At 38.4% G+C, this 17,114-nt stretch overlaps 1 protein-coding gene across 2 annotated transcripts; it reads right to left on the bottom strand.

The window, feature by feature from the left end:
- Window positions 1-874: 874 nt before the first annotated feature.
- Window positions 875-17,114, bottom strand: LOC133309454 (flowering time control protein FCA-like). 2 transcript variants are annotated; one of them, XM_061510234.1, is made up of 14 exons: window positions 16,608-17,114; window positions 15,443-15,513; window positions 14,475-14,553; window positions 14,235-14,317; window positions 14,077-14,128; window positions 6,627-6,674; window positions 6,475-6,539; window positions 4,927-4,978; window positions 4,266-4,345; window positions 4,121-4,185; window positions 2,446-2,743; window positions 1,712-1,864; window positions 1,496-1,624; window positions 875-1,274 (listed from the first exon to the last, which is right to left on the bottom strand). In XM_061510234.1, the coding sequence occupies exons 1-14, from the start codon at window positions 16,702-16,704 to the stop codon at window positions 1,218-1,220; spliced, it is 1,329 nt and encodes a 442-aa protein (XP_061366218.1). In that variant the 5' UTR covers window positions 16,705-17,114; the 3' UTR covers window positions 875-1,217. The 2 variants fall into 2 exon arrangements, with proteins under 2 accessions (XP_061366218.1, XP_061366217.1); XM_061510233.1 differs by having other exon boundaries at window positions 1,712-1,876.

Consider the following 17,114-nt stretch of genomic DNA (forward strand, 5'->3'; position numbering starts at 1 on the left):
CGAATAGGCACAGACAAAAACACCCTTGAGTGGTTGGATATAATACTCCACCATCAAAGAACCGCTGGGGCCCTGCTATTCCTATTTTAGGCTCGCTCTCTCGTCTTAAGTGGCCAATACATACATCGAAGTAAAATTGTTCAGTTCCGCATGGAGCCGGAAACAAATAGCAACCCACAACAAATTCTTCCATTTGAATTGTTCAGCCCCCTATAGGTGCCAAAATGGTCTTTTAAATTACCTCTCTTATATTCCTTTATTCCTAGACAAATAAATGCCAGGAGTAACGATTCTGCCGACTTGAGTAACCATATCAAACTTTGATTAAATTAAAAATAAAATCACTCCCCATTAAACCCGACTAGCGAGTGTGAGGTGGAGAAAATTCTTGTACGCAGCCTTACCCTTGCATAATTGCAAATAAAAATAAAAAATCCATTTACCTTGATGTCATTGTTTCTAGATGTTCCACAAGAACCTCAACAATCAATTAGGATCCAGGACAGCGATGAAAGGAAATAACACGAAGTGAATGAAAAGGGCAGTTCGGTACCATGCATCACATGGCGCTACTGGGGCTGAAAACGCCATTCACGTTCAAATTCAATTCCAATATAGTTAAAAAATCATTTTTATGTGCTGAAATGTAACCCGTATACCAAGTGGGCTGCGCTTCTTAAATTTGTGGTCTCTACAGCAGTAATGGAGTCACATTTCTTATCAAGCTCTCTAGGCTGTAATCAATTTCGCATTCCTCTTTCACTTACAAGCAATACAAGTACAAATAAAACTCAGGAAAGGAGTTTCCACAGCTCCCAAAAACACAATAAAAATATGGCCTAGCCTCATAATATTTCAAACCATGAAATGCCATTATTTACCTGAAATTTTCCTTCCTCGCAAAAGTTGCAAGCATTCAATATACTTTGCCTCTAAAGAAAAGTTAAGCCTCGACCATTTGATTGTCTAAACATCTAAGTAGAAGTAATACCCAGATTGTATTCCATTCATACATTTTCTAATGAGGGAATTAGGAATGCAACAAATTCCCCCGTTACAGATTAGTAATAGCCATTGCAATAACAAATGAGGCAATAAGAAAATACAGAACCTCGGAAGAAACATTAAGTTAGTTCTGTAGCAATTTGAAGGCCACTTTACTATAATAATAATTGGGAACAATATTTGATTTCAGTAGCCCAACAAGAAAAATAACATCACACCTGTCCAACAAAAGGACTTGTTTCTGACTGCCTGTGATCATGATTTGTTTCCTGCAAAATTACAGAATGTTAGGCTATAGAAGATTAAGCAATAAATGCAGTCCCCTCCATTAACTAAATAGAGCTTACTTTCAAACAATTAGGCGTTGCGGTATGATTGTGTTAATTAGTCTAGGCGGGCAAGGAAAGTTTTTATTATTATTATTATTATTTTATTTTTCTTTTATTTTTTGCTGAACTTTTTAATGGGAAAAATACGTCTGAGAATACACCTGCTGTCTTTGAGCAACTTGTTGACAGGAAGATAACAACACTTGCGAGTGAAGACAGCTATGATCCTCCTGCTCCTGCTGCTTCTGTGTTTCTTTTTCATACAAGGCATACCCCTCAGGCTTGTCCCACTGCGCCATGAATAAACATCACACACTAAAGTAACAGGCATTCAAAACACAGATTGTATGAACAAGATCAAAAGGTTGAAACATTACTCTGCTTTCGCAAGTGACACAGTTGTAGTAGTACTTATGACCGTCAGGGCAGAAGTGTTCACTCCAATCACATTCCGGATAATCTTCATCTAGGGGACTTCTAGGCATATCAGGTGAGGTGCTTCCAGCTACTGTTCTAGGATTGCTTCCAGTCTGAGTAGGCAGCTGAGAAGAACATTAAATTGAGAAAACTTTTGCAGTCTACCAAATAAAGATACTTTACCAGTATCTTGACATATTAGATAATACATTTAAATGTTTGCAATGTATTTAGTAGTCAGAGATACAGAGAAAAATGACCAACATAACAAAGTGAATGGCAAGCTCAGTAGTTTACCATTACTTATAACAGTAACTCTCCTAACACCGTTCCTCAATTATAACAATGCATCACATTTTTTAAAAAAATAGTAGAGATAAGTTCACAATTTAACTACATTAAAGAGGAAGGGGAGGCACCGGAGACATATTCATAAATGCTCAAAGTTGCTACATTTATAAGGGCGAAAATTGCAGAAATTTTCAGGACAATAAGAAATATGATTTGAAACTTAGAGGCAGTTTCGACTGACATCAAGCATATACCCAAGAGTACATTAAATAATAAAATAACTTCAACTATGTCAGTCAACCTCTTCAATTAACAGAAATTTAGTTACATCATAATCAAAATTTCCCTGAAAGAAAGACAGCTAAATAATGATCAGTCTCTGTATTACCTGTTAGCCACTAACCTGTGAACTTAGCTGCTGCTCAATATTTTGAACTGATAAATCTGCTGGATGCGATTGTCTCTGCACCTCAGTATTAAATGGTTGAGAAGACAACTTTGGAGCTTGAACTGACCGCAAAGGCATTGAAGCCAATTGTGAATGTCCTTGTTGGGGATGAAATGGCTGCTGTACCATAGTAGCACCAGGTTCCCAGTTTTGCATATGAGAAGCAACTTGTGGGCGTGGAATCGTTGAATGATGTGGGGCAATAGGCATAAAACTCCCTCCAGAATTGGAATCACCAAAATTTTGCAGTGGCCTGTGACAAGACATTAAATACAAACTTAAATAGAACACAAATATGATTCCTAAAATTATCTCCATTAACAAAATACCAAACAAATATTCAAGTCTTTGGAAAACCGGATTGTTCATTGAACCAAAAGAAGTCACTTCATGGTTCAGTTATCCAACTGGGGAATAAATTTTCAGTGATCCGGTGGTACGTACGGAAGACTCAGTGCAGTACCCACTAAAATTAAAACTGTGTTTACTCCACTCCTTTATTTTTAATGCCACGAGTTATACCATCCTAATTTTAGTAGGGGTACTCCTTACTTAAGATTGAATTACAGTAAAGTTGGAATTTTTTGAGAAAAGGATGTATTTTTTTAATAAATATGACAAATATATTGAAAGCATAACACATTAATATAATAGATGAATGCAAACGAAGAAAAATTTATAATAACATTAAATATGAAACTTAAATTAAAATGGTTGTATCATTTTATAATGTATAAATTAGAAATATTTTTAAATAAAATATTAGTTTTATGCATAAATATGATAATTTTTATATTCCAATATATGTTGAAACTTTTTTTTGATTAAACTTATACCCAGATTAATTTTAAAAATATTTTCTTTAAATATTGAATTAAATATGTATCTCTGAATATTATTTTCAAATTTAAAATATTTATCGTTTATTAATTTTAAATTTTTTAGGCCATCATTCATGATATTAAAAATAAGCTTAGTAGTGCTTAATTTTTACATGCTGATATTATAAATAAACATATGCATGAAATGCTTTATCAAGAAGCAACTTTGCCTTATTTGCTTTGGGTTTAGCCAACAATCTGCCTGGCAACTAGTTAAAACCCTAATTTTGACATTCTAGGGCCAAAAGTGACTTTCCAAGTAAGGCAATGATGACATGGTGGCCTTCATAAAACACCAAGCCATCCATTTAATAGTTGGCTGGTCCATCAAACCAGGAACGATTTTACCAGCTTAGGCAAAACCAGCCAATTCAGATTGTTAGTGACTTGTTTTAAGGTGTGAGTGTGAGCCAGTCTCCAGTTCACCTCGTCCATTTGGCCAATCTGCCCTGATTCACACAATACTAGAAAATATGAACTGTAAACAATTCAGAAAGAATATGGATTCAATATTTCCTTTTTGGCATTTCGCATACTAAGGTTAAGATTCGTTGCTACCCAGCTAAGTAAATAAAGTTGCTTGATTGGAACCCCCCCTCCCCCACTCTCAAAATCAATAAATAAATAATAATAAAAAAGAAAGGATGTATGATGTATAAACTTGTCAGCATGCATTGCAATAATCTATGAATAACAAAGACTGATGAATACAGAGTAGCATGAAAAATAAAGGGGTGAGAAAGCAAAACCTTGATTCTCCAGTCTTAGGTTTCTTAGGGTCCGCAAAACGAACAATTAAAGGATGACCACAACCCTACATGATTAAAAATGTGATTTTAGCAGGCATTAAAAAGTGGACAGAGTAATATTTATCAATTAATAAATTAGCTTTACTCTCATCGTGTACGCTCCATTCAGCCCTTTGATTGCAGCCAATGCCATGTCTCTATTAGAAAATTTGACAAAACCATATCCTTGAAATTCAAGAAATGCAACCACTTGACAAGTTAGGTGAAAGCGAAAACCATGAATAGCAAATTGATGAAATAAATTAAATACAAGGCTTGGTGCTAAAAGTAACCATAGCAAAAAATAAACATAGTCCATTATGGACGAGGCATGATCCTTTCTTGTATATATGTTCCAAAATATTAATAATTTTACCCATAATTTTTTCTTCAAAAGTGTAATTCTTGAAGCAAAACATGGCTAAGTGAAATCGAGAGAGTGTTCTCTATCTCAATCTATCTTCGCCCATTGCTTCTCACTCTAAAGGGCAAACCCCGAAGTACAAGACCTCGACTTGCGAGGGTAGGGGTGTGGGTCAATTGTATGCAGTTGTACCCCTGCATTTTTTTACAAAAAAGTTGTTTCCTAGAATCGAACACATTGCCTCTCACTCTATCTCACAATTTTTATTTTTTTAGGTCTGAAACTCCTTTCCCTATAGTAGATATGTTGGGTAAGAAATAAAAGACAAAATCAAATATATGTCCATTCTTCAAAGCCACAGATATTATATGAGAAACATTATATAGCAAGATCAAGGACCAACCACGACCGAGCGCAATGAAGATATCTTCTACATGCCCATAAGGTGAAAATATCTGCAGAGAATATGCACAAAACTCAGAAACACGATATGAAGCCTAAGATATCACACACAACCCTGCAGACTATAAAGGGTATTCCACAATATCCTATATCAAAGCAAAATAGAGGGCTACCATAGTAAAGAATAAAATTATCATATCAGCCCACTTAAATTGAACCGGGCTGCAAAAAGGTTACAGATATGTACATGTTAATAACAAACATTTGCTAGCCGTTACCCACATAAAAACATCATGATAACTGATAAGCATCCACATGATAACAAGTATTTTTTTTTTTTTTCCTAATATCTATTTGTAAAGAACTAATTCAACCCAAAAGCTTCAGATGTTAGGTGAGAGCCTCTTTAATGATTTATATTATACTCTAACACGCCTCTTCACACGAAAGCCCATTGGAGATGAAGGGTGGATAATGCATCAGACCCAGCCTACCTGTGCTAAAAAATTCCACAAGAAAAGTGGGGGGCGATGAGGATTGAACACGGGACATGAGCCTTTGATACCATGTAAAGAACCAATTCAACTCAAAAGCTTAAACTATTAAGTGAAGGCCCATCAATGGTTTATATACTTCTCTAACACGCCCCCTCACACGAGAGCCCAGTGGGCATGAAGGGTGAATAATGCACATGCCCATCTACCTGTGCAAAGAAATTCCGCAAGAAAAAATAGGGGACGGTGAGGATCGAACCTGGGACATGAGGCTATAATACCATGTAAAGAACTATTTCAACCCAAAAGCTTAAGTTGTTGGGTGAGGCTACATTAATAGTTTTTATACTTCTCTAACACGCCCCCTCACACGAGAGCCCACTAGGCTTAAAGGGTGGACAATGCACAGGCCCACCTACTTGTACTAAGAAACTCCACAAGACTTAATTAATTATTAATTAAATGGGGGCGGTGAGGATCGAACTCGTGACACCGAGACTTTGATACCATGTAAAGAACCAATTCAACCCAAAAGCTTAAGTTATTAGGTGAGGGCCTCTTTAATGGTTTATATTATACTCTAACAAAATTTAATAGGGGTCACTTGGCAAGATTACCATCAAGCAAACCTAGGAGGTGGTTCTAGACACATTTCTACAATCGGCATATTCTCCAGTTAAATACAAAACCATGGATAAAGTCATTGGCATGAAAAAGACACTAAAGTAACTTGTGTTTAGGTGAAGTAAAAACGTATTTGGATGAAGCTACACTAAGGGTTTTATATTTCTCTAACACACCCCCACACACAAAAGCCCATTGGAATTGAAGGGTAAATGATGTATCAGGCTCAGCCTACCAGTGCTAAAAAACTCCACAACATTTAATTATTTTTATTAATAGAATGGAGGACGATGAAGATCGAACTCGTGACTACTTGGTTAGAGGCTTTGATACTAAGTAAAGGACCAATTCAACCAAAAAACTTAAACTGTTGGGTGAGGCTATATTAATGGTTTTATATATCTCTAACAGATGTGAATGGTGAAACATACTTCTTCCATTTCCTTTTTCGAAGCTTCTTTGTTGATGTAACCAACAAAAACTTTATCCACCACCTCTGAAAAAATATAGAAACAAAACAAAAAATAAATAAGAGCTGATTAAATGAAAAGTAGCTGTATTGGGAAGAAGATGAGAAGTTTGCCTTGTAAAGGATCTTTCTTTTCCAAGTTTCGGCAGAACCCTCGAACCCCTACAAAGAGAATAAATTAGAATCGCATAAATAAAACATAATAGAGTATGATAGTATGATGTTTTTATTCACTCATCGTTGGTTCGAATCCGGCAAGTCGGACCAGTTGATACACTCTAATGAACTTCATTCACAAACAGAGAATTCCAGAAACAGAACACTAGGGTAGGAAATTAAGACTGCAACCAAGAAGATGATACAAGGGCCTTCTCACACTGAGTGACTCTCAGTTTATACAAAATACAATCTAATTTTTTCTTCAACAACTAATAGACATACTGTTTATACAACAGAATCCTAAGACAACAACTAACTACTTTGATTGTTGCCTTCTAGTGTGTACTTTCAAGCCGTTGGGCTTAGTTAGGTCTTCTTTGGGTTTGTACAGCTCATTAAGTCCATCCTTGACTGTAACAGTATACTAATAATCAATGGCAATTTCTCCATAAAAAAAAACTTAAAATATGAACATAATGGGATGAACTCTTAAAAGTATTAAATTTGAACGCATATTACATTTTGTTCTTTACATGGTATCAGAGTCTTGATTTCTCAAGTTTGATCCTCGCCGCACCCCCCCCCCCCCCAAAAAAAAAAAACAATTTTCTTTGTGGAATTTCGTAGCACAGGTAGGCTGAACATGATGCATCATCCACCTTTCAAGCCCAATGAACTCTCTTATGAGGGGACGTGTTAGAGTATAATATAAACCATTAAAAAGGTCATCACCCAACACCTTAAGGTTTTGGGTCGAAGTGGTTCTTTACACTTTGTCTCGGAAGCTTCCAGAACTAATTTATGCATATTAACTAAGGGAAAAACCACTCTCATGTTATTGGAGATTAACTCTCTTTCCTACACACCCATCGATTTCTGTGTAGCTCATTTTTATTTTTATTTTTTATAAGTGAGTGGGCTCCACCCATGATTGTGTCTATGGTAGAAGAGAATTACTCTCTTACAACATAAGATTAATAAAGCCCATTAACTAAATCCCTCATCTTCAAAGCTGCTAACTAACAATATAAATATAAAGAATAACAACATATTTTACTCTAAAAATTGGCTAGCAAAAGATTTTCTTTCTTAAACCAAAGGATAATAAAGGTTCACCATACACACACAGAGAGAGAAAATTACTATACTGTCCCTTGAATTTTGTCTTAGCTCTACAAAACTCCCCTCTATTTTGAAAAACTATGAAAAATTCCCTAAACACAGGATGTCAGGGGAAGTTTGTGAAAAAAAAAAGAAAATTCAAGGAAGGCGAGAGTATTTCTCAGTATATTGTATAGATAGGAAAGACATTAAAATCAAAGAATAAGAATACTCTGTATTACGGCATTTGAAGTGTTCGCTTCTCCCTTTCAAGATTCACTCATGGACAGGGGCATTATCTAAAAATTCCCTGATTCCCCATTGTAACAGACTCAACAGCAATTTCCAAATAAAATAAAAAAACAGAGGCAAATTGTATTAAATTCAGCAATCAACAGTAACGATTACATAAGAATTCCATGACAGTACTTCTCATATAAACTCCCTAATTACATAACTGAATTGAAATAATAAAAAGAAAATGTGGAAGATAGGTTCAGAGGTGTTGGAGAGCCTCTGATCTCTCCTAAGTCTCAATCCTCATTATTCCCAAAAGATCCGTCTCATTTCTTCTGCCTTCTCCTTTATTCCCATGCACTAACCGTCTGCTGACTCAGCCATCACGTTTGTTGCACCAGCTGCCATAAGGAAAGGATTACCATGTGTTGCACCTGTATCAACATTTGGTGCACCGCTAGGAGATGCTAATTCCTTATCAACATTTGGTGCACCGCTAGGAGATGCTAATTCCCTGATACGCTGCCTATGATAAGTCTTTAATATAGGAGGAGTTGTATCAATACTCCCCCCTAAATTAACAACCTTGTCCTCAAGGTTGAACCAAGGGAATTGACGGTTCAACATATAAGAATCCTCCCAGGAGTCTTCAAATGGAGGGAGATGAAGCCAACGAATCAATACTTCAATAGCACCCCCTGCTGTTTTCCTCCATTGTAATACCTCGGCTGGTTCAACTACCAATTCCAAATCTGCAGAAAGCATGGAAGGTAGAGGCTGAACCTTGGATAACTCCAAGTTAGGAAGAGCTTGTTTGAGAAGAGAAACATGGAAAACAGGATGTATAAGGCAAGAAGGAGGTAAATCCAACTTATAAGCTGACATGCCAACCTTTGCCAACACACGATAAGGACCATAGAAGCGGGGACTGAGCTTTTCATTAACCCTCCGTGCTAAAGTTTTAAGTCTATACGGCTGGATCTTCAAATAAACCATATCATTAACCTCTAATTGGACATCCCTACGATGCTTGTCTGCCTGAACTTTCATACGGTTTTGTGCCATTGTTAAATGGTGCTGTAACTCCTTTAAAATGGCATCTCTTTCTTGTAACATTCTGTCTACCTCCGCTACCTGGACAGCATGTCCAATGCGAAACAGGGAGGGAGGATCTGAACCGTATAAGGCCTTAAAAGTGGAAACACCAGTAGAGGATTTATATGTGGTATTGTACCAGTATTCTGCCCAATGCAACCAATTTGGTCACTGCTTAGGACAAGGGTTGCAAAAACACCGAAGGTAAGTTTCTAAACATTTGTTGACAATTTCTGTTTGCCCATTTGACTATGGATGATAAGCAGTACTGTACTTTAGTGAAGTACCAGCCTGCTTAAATAATTCGGACCAGAAATGGCTAAGGAAAACACGGTCCCTGTCAGATACAATGGACATAGGGAAACCATGCAATTTGACAACATTTTTTATGAACAAAATAGCAACTTCCTGAGCAGAATAAGGATGACAGAGAGGAATAAAGTGAGCAAATTTGGTAAATCTGTCCACTACCACTAAAACCGTGTCAACACCACAAGCTTTGGGCAAACCTCCAACAAAATCCAAAGAGATATCAGACCATACCTGACTTGGGATGGGAAGCGGCTGCAAAAGACCAGCAGGGGTCAAATTCGAAGCCTTACACTGTTGACATACAGCACACCGAGCTACGTAGTCTTGGATATTTTTCTTCATACCCTCCCAATAAACCAGATTTGAGATTCTTTTAAATGTGCGAAAAAACCCAGAATGTCCCCCAACTGGGGAATCATGAAACTCCTTGAGTAAGAGGCAATGAGATCTGAATTTTTAGGAAGCACCAATCTGTGATGAAAAGTCAGCTTCCCACCCTCTAATTGGAAACCAGGATGCTTGGAAGAATCTTGAATCAACTCCAACACAATTTGCCGAATAGTAGGATCCTCCCCTTGTTCTCTTTCAATCTGTTCAACTAAAGGCAGCCTTACTGCAGATAAGGAATTAAATTCCCCTCTTCGCGAAAGAGCATCCGCGACTACATTCTCCTTCCCCGGATGATACTGGACCTCGAAATCAAATCCTAGAAGTTTCGAGGTCCATTTTTGCTGATCCTCCCCCAATACTCGCTGGTCCATCAAATATTTGAGGCTTTTCTGATCAGTTTTAATTACAAAGTGCCTGCCTAAAAGGTAATAACGCCATTTTTGGACAGCAAAAACCAAAGCCATCAGCTCCTTCTCATACACTGACTTTCCCTGCGCCTTTTGGGAAAAACCTTGGCTAATGAAAGCCAAAGGCCTTCCCTCTTGCATAAGGGCAGCTCCTATGCCCCTACTCGAAGCGTCGGTAACCACCGTAAATAGCTTGTTAAAATCTGGTAAGGCAAGGGTAGGTAAATCACACATGATGAGCTTGAGTTGCTCGAATGCAGATTGAGCACCCTCATTCCAAAGGAAAGCATTTTTCTTCAGAAGGTCAGTCAGAGGCTTTGCCATAATACCATACCCTTTCACAAATTTCCTATAATACCCGGTCAATCCAAGGAAGCCCCTTAATCCTTTAAAATCTTTAGGAACTGGCCATCGTTGCATAGCCATGGTTTTTGATGGGTCAGCTGCAACCCCCTGCGAACTGATGATATGGCCAAGGTATTCAATCTGAGGCTGCCCAAATGTGCACTTTTTTCTATTGGCATATAACTGTTGTCTTCGTAACTCTTCTAAGACAGCCCTCAAATGCTGAATGTGTACCTCTTCTGACTTGCTGTATACCAGGATGTCATCGAAGAATACTAATACGAACTTGCGAAGAAAAGGTTTGAGGACTTCGTTCATCAAAGCTTGAAAAGTAGAGGGGGCGTTTGTCAAACCGAAGGGCATTACGAGATATTCGTAATGGCCCTCATGAGTTCGAAAAGTTGTTTTCTCGATGTCATCCTCCTTCATCCGGATCTGGTTGAACCCGGATTTCAAATCTAACTTGGAAAAAACACAAGCAGCCCCAATTTCATCAATTAATTCATCTATTACCGGCATTGGAAATTTATCTGGCACGGTCATTTTGTTTAGCTTCCTATAATCGACACACACTCGCCAGCTGTTGTCTTTTTTTTTAACTAAAATTGCTGGGCTTGAATAAGGACTCACACTTGGCCTAATCATACCAGAATTCAACAATTCATTAACGTTCTTCTCAATTTCATCCTTCTGATAGAAAGGGTACCTGTAAGGCCGAATGTTGGGGACCTCATTTCCTGGCTTGAGGACAATGGCATGATCTCTGCTGCGTTTGGGAGGGAGACCCGAAGGCACAGCAAAGATATCTTCATATTCCCCCAACAGCTGCTTTAGCTCATCCCACTCCAGCTGGCCGCTTGGAATTGTGAAAGACTCCCAATTGGGATGTACCAGAAAACCTTGGCCATCATTCTGAATAGCTTTCGTGATGGCCTTGAAGGAAGCCTCCGCGGAAACAAGTTCTGGTTCAGCCTGAATTAGTACCCTCTGTCCCCCTTGTTCGAAACTCAAGGTCAGTTCCCGAAAGTTGGCCTTGATAGTACCCAACCCTTGTAACCAATCCATGCCTAACACTACATCCACCCCTCCAAGCTTGAATAAGAACAGATCTTGAACCACTTCGATTCCCTGAAAACGTATTCTTACCCCCTGACATACCCCATCACAACTTAGACGGTCACCGTTACCGATTTCAACCTTATACTCAGACGTCTTTGTAGTCTTCAATCCGAGCTCGCGAGCTGTCTCTTCCTTGATGAAGTTATGTGTAGCTCCATTATCAACTAAGATCACCACCTTGTGCCCCCCAATCTCTCCCCATAGCCTCATGGATCTGCTCGAAGCCAGCCCTAACAAGCTGTGGGATGACAACTGAAGCGTTACAGCCGGAGCTTCGTTTTCCACGCCCTCTGCCTCCTTATCCAGAATGTCGCCGACCGGGGCCTCGTCGTCCTCTTCCCCCTCGACCACCACCAACAGATTCAACTGCTTCGACTTGCAACGATGGCCAGGGTTCCACCTTTCGTCGCAATGGAAGCACAATCCTTTGCGTGAGCGTTCCTGCCATTCCGCTTGCGGCAACCGACGACCACCAGAACGATTAGTGTTGCTGGCCTGACTCTCCTCCGTGCGTGGATGTTATGACGATGGGTTGGGGTTCGATTGTGATTTGGGAGTGTCAAACGAAGGATTCGTCATACTAGATGTAACCTGACCCGCTTTGTGACCCGAGGACCCAAATGGCCCATGATTATTGTTTGAACGGGTTGCTGAAGTGGAATTTGCTTTCGATGGCCCAAAATAACGCCCAGGCCCATTTCCCCCAATTCCCTCAGCCAGCCAAGCCCAATTCCTTCGTTCGATCCGTTGTGCCTTCTTCATCATCAACGGCAAGCTGTCTAATGGTTGCAATAAAAGTTCCTCCCTGATACAGCAGGTTAATCCATTCAGCCAAATTCCTCGAAGGACTTCGTCATCTACGAACTCCAAGCTGCCGCTTATTTTTTCGAAATCTCTCCTGAAATCTTGTACACTCCCAATCTGACGCAAATTTAACAATTCATGGAGTGGGTTCCCCTCTAAATCCGGTTGGAAACGGCTAAGAACTTCCGCTCGGAATAAACCCCACGAGGTAGTGGTGGTGCTCCTCTCCCACCAATGGTACCAATGTAACGCCTCTCCTTCGAGAACGATCATCACCGCCCTCAGTTTCTCCCCGTCAGCCATTGGATTCATTTCAAAATACCGTTCCACCCGAGTTAGCCAATTGTAGGCTCCCACACCAGAGAAAGAAGGTAATTCTAGTCGCCTCCTCATGTTTTCTCCGAGATAATGCCTTCCGGTCTCATCACCGGAAAACTCCGTAGAACCCCTACTCCCCCTTCCCTCTCTTCCTCGTCGCTCACGACTTCTGGTACGACGATCCTCCCGATTAACGTTCATATTTTGCATTCCCCTTAATACCTCAGCTAACCCAGCTTCAACTCGTTGAAGTCCTTCCTCAGTTCTTATCGTTCTTTCCTCAGTTCTTATCATTCTTTCCTCCAAAGCTTCGATTCTAGGGTCCATCGTTCTTGTTAATACCATCCAACGCTCCCAAGAAAGAGAGCTCTGATACCAATTGTAACAGACTCAACAGCAATTTCCAAATAAAATAAAAAAACAGAGGCAAATTGTATTAAATTCAGCAATCAACAGTAACGATTACATAAGAATTCCATGACAGTACTTCTCATATAAACTCCCTAATTACATAACTGAATTGAAATAATAAAAAGAAAATGTGGAAGATAGGTTCAGAGGTGTTGGAGAGCCTCTGATCTCTCCTAAGTCTCAATCCTCATTCTTCCCAAAAGATCTGTCTCATTTCTTCTGCCTTCTCCTTTATTCCCATGCACTAACCGTCTGCTGACTCAGCCATCACGTTTGTTGCACCAGCTGCCATAAGGAAAGGATTACCATGTGTTGCACCTGTATCAACATTTGGTGCACCGCTAGGAGATGCTAATTCCTTATCAACATTTGGTGCACCGCTAGGAGATGCTAATTCCCTGATACGCTGCCTATGATAAGTCTTTAATATAGGAGGAGTTGTATCACCCATCAATCAGCACATATCAACAGCACTAAATATAGCAGCTTAACATCACTTTTTATAGGTCAGTAAGGAAAGAGTACAATGCCAAGGGAAAAAATGCAGCGTGAAAGAGATTGAGAAGATTAATTTCAATAATTTTATCATGATTCTAACAATCTTCATAAGACTGGGAAAGTGGGAGTTGACGGCTATATCATGAGGTACATATGGAGTCCATCATACACTGCCAAACCTGTTCTTGTCATTAATTTTTCTATTAAAAAATTGAACTAGGGCATGCAAACAGCCATAGTTCATAACATAACCAAACTGGGTAGAAGACATATTTTCAATTAATCAACTAGGTGGAACCTGGCTAAGACAGGGTAATACAGTATTTAAATAATATGTTAAAAAGGACATAAAGAGTTAAAACAATTACCAAGACGTTCACGTTCTCGATCAGCATATCTGACAACAACAGGTGCTAATTCCTATGAAATGTTAATGCGTCAAGCAATAAAGATGTGTTTAAATAAATGAAATGAATATCAGAAAGCAATGGTTCAAGTCATCCATCATATGTAAAATTGTTCTTACCCCAGGAAATGTGTACTGATTGCTTAAAGCCTTAATAGCGCTGTCAGCTTCATTTAATGTTGCATATTTCACAAAACAACTTCCTGTGTGAGTTAAACAAAATTTAGATTAATGTGAATACTTGTAGATAGGATATACAACATATATTAATGGAAGCCTCAAGTTAAACTCATTACTCAAACCAAATTGCACAAACTGATGATGATAAAACAAGTGAAATAAAAGTCAATACAGAGATACCTTGTCGTGCACCAGTTCTTTTATCCTTTAGAAGAACAACCTCAACAATAGTTCCATGTCCTTCAAACACAAGGCGTACCTGATGAAAAATTTAAAAACAACGATGAAGTAGGTATAGAAGAAAATAATAAACAAATATGGTGTTGAGCATTCTGCTAAAAAGATGCATTATTCAACGTCAAAAATAAATGAATGAATAAATAAATCCATCCCTTTTGGTGGGGAGGGGAAAGAGAGAGGAGAAGTGGGTTGAACATCGTAGTAAAACATTCTTCAACCATACATTAGAGGGAAGGCACTTCAAATTCATCTATAGGTAGGGTACAATATCTTGTTAAATTTGAAAAAAGGTTACAATTTGGCAAATTGTGCCATTATGCCTGCAGGCAAAAGATAGAGCAAATCTTATCATAATGAAATCCTGACATCCCAGAGTGTTGCTTAGTTGGAACCAGGATTACAATGACAATTAGAGCACAACTGGTGTAGAAAATAGATTTTCGGAGGAATCAAAATGGGATTGGGAATGGGGTTGGAATGGAATGATAATTTCTACTCTAGTGTTTGGCTACGTAAGAAATGAAATGACATTTTTTTCATTTCAATATCTATTATGCTTGGTACATGGAATCATCATGGAATGGATCACATTGTAACAAAATGAAGATAAACAAGGTAATAAAACAAAACTTAATTGATTCCTGGTCATCAGGAACCACCATTCCCACCACCTTAGGAAAGAATGGAGATTCAAGTCTCTGCAGAATCAAGGCCTTGAATTGAATTCGCATGTGTGCTTTTCAAGTACTGTTCTGTACTAAACATATGATTCATCATTCTCATGGAATAGACACAAGATTCCAATGATCATTGGTATATACCATACATACTCTTATATCCTCCATTTCAAATGCAACAATAGTCTGACAAAAAGTTGATGGTTCACAATTCATAGGAAAGAGACTTACATCAGCCTCTGTTGCTGTTCTTGGAACTGGTGCAACATAAACTTTTACATGACTCCCCTCATCAACTTGATCTGCAGGAATGAAGGAGAGCAACTGTGATCCTAACCAGGCATAAAAAATAACTACAAAGTATGTTCTTATGGAGGATAACAAGAAAAACACCAAAGTGATTTTCCCCCATTGGTCCCAACATGGTAGAATATAAAGTACAATGCAGAGTCCTGACTCAGGAATACAATTACGTAAAGACAGTATTTGAATCAAAAAGTGATCAATAAAGATACCATCAACATCAAAATCCAAGAGCAGAAAGCTATCTTGATGATCCATTCTAAATAAAATAGCAACTTGGTGGTAACTAGTAAGGCAAAATGATACACCCAAGCTGACTGACTTGGATTGGGCTTTTCTAAAAAAAAAAATTTGGTAAGCTATAATTTATTCCATAGTTTAGGGCTTTTCAATAATTGTTAATTATTTCCTTTTTGTTATTTTTAGATTATGTTTGAATGTGCGTTGAAAGAGGGCGAACCAAAGTGGTAAAGCTGTTCTTTCATGACCTTTCAGTCATGGGTTCGAATCCAGGAAACAGCATCTTTGCAATTATGCAAGGGTAAAGCTGCGTACAAGGATTAACTCCACCCACACTGGCTAGTTGGGTTTAACGGAGAGTGGTTTTTTTTGTTTGAGTGTGCGTTGAGTGCGTTATCTCCTTTTATTGCGTGTGATTATAGTTATTTACTTTTTTGTTATTTTATTTTGCCTATTTAAGGCTTGGAGAACCTTATTATTATTTGGTTAAGAAAAGAGAAAAGTATTTTTTTGCAATTCTTGTTTCGTTATTCTGTTTGTTCTTTCTGTTTAACCAATAGATTACTGCGTCGGCATTACAGAAAGTCATCATATTTTTTTATTTTATTTTTTTCAATACAAGCATCGAGTGGTCTTTTGTTATCAAAATGTTGAAATTCAAATTGCAACGAAGACACCCTGAATCTAGTAGTAACAAAATTACAATGTCATTGAACATCGTATGCCAAATTAGACTGGTTATCTAAAAGCAAGTGAACGTAATAAGGGATATTAAATTAAACCATGAACGATATACAAATGAAATTCAAAAACAAAAATAGTTATAACAAAGGCCAAAGAAATTTGGTAGTACCTGAAGAAGTTCCTTGGTTTGAGTGATTCCAAGGTCGTTTGCGAGCAAGACGATGCATGGAATGGTCTGGAGCACATCCAGAATCGACGATGGGCATGGGTTGGTGCTGGTTAAAGTGTTGATCATGGTTCGGGAAGCCATTGCCATTATCGTGGTTGTGAGGGTTTGTTGGGTCCACACTGAAATTGACCCTTTGGTCCGAATGCTCTTTCTGAATCTCCAGCTTCGTCAACTCTCAATTACACACACGCACTTACTTTGCCCTAATCCCTAGATACACATTACATCAACCCAAGGAACACAAAACCAACAACAAGCTTTGGCATTTACCGTTGCTCTTCTGCTCTGCTTCCAAATCAACTGTCACTAATTCTCGCGTAATTTACCCTGCACTGGGGTTTAGCTTTTTCTTTTAAACAAAAAAGGTTTTTGTTATCAAAAAAAAAAAAAAAAAAGGTTTTGACAGACTACAGAGTAAAGACAATGAATAATTGAGGGTGTGAGTCG

Source organism: Gastrolobium bilobum, unplaced genomic scaffold (genome assembly GCF_033153095.1).
Source record: "Gastrolobium bilobum isolate Gb01-03AN ecotype WA unplaced genomic scaffold, APGP_CSIRO_Gbil_v1 utg2122, whole genome shotgun sequence".
Taxonomy (NCBI): Eukaryota; Viridiplantae; Streptophyta; class Magnoliopsida; order Fabales; family Fabaceae; genus Gastrolobium; species Gastrolobium bilobum.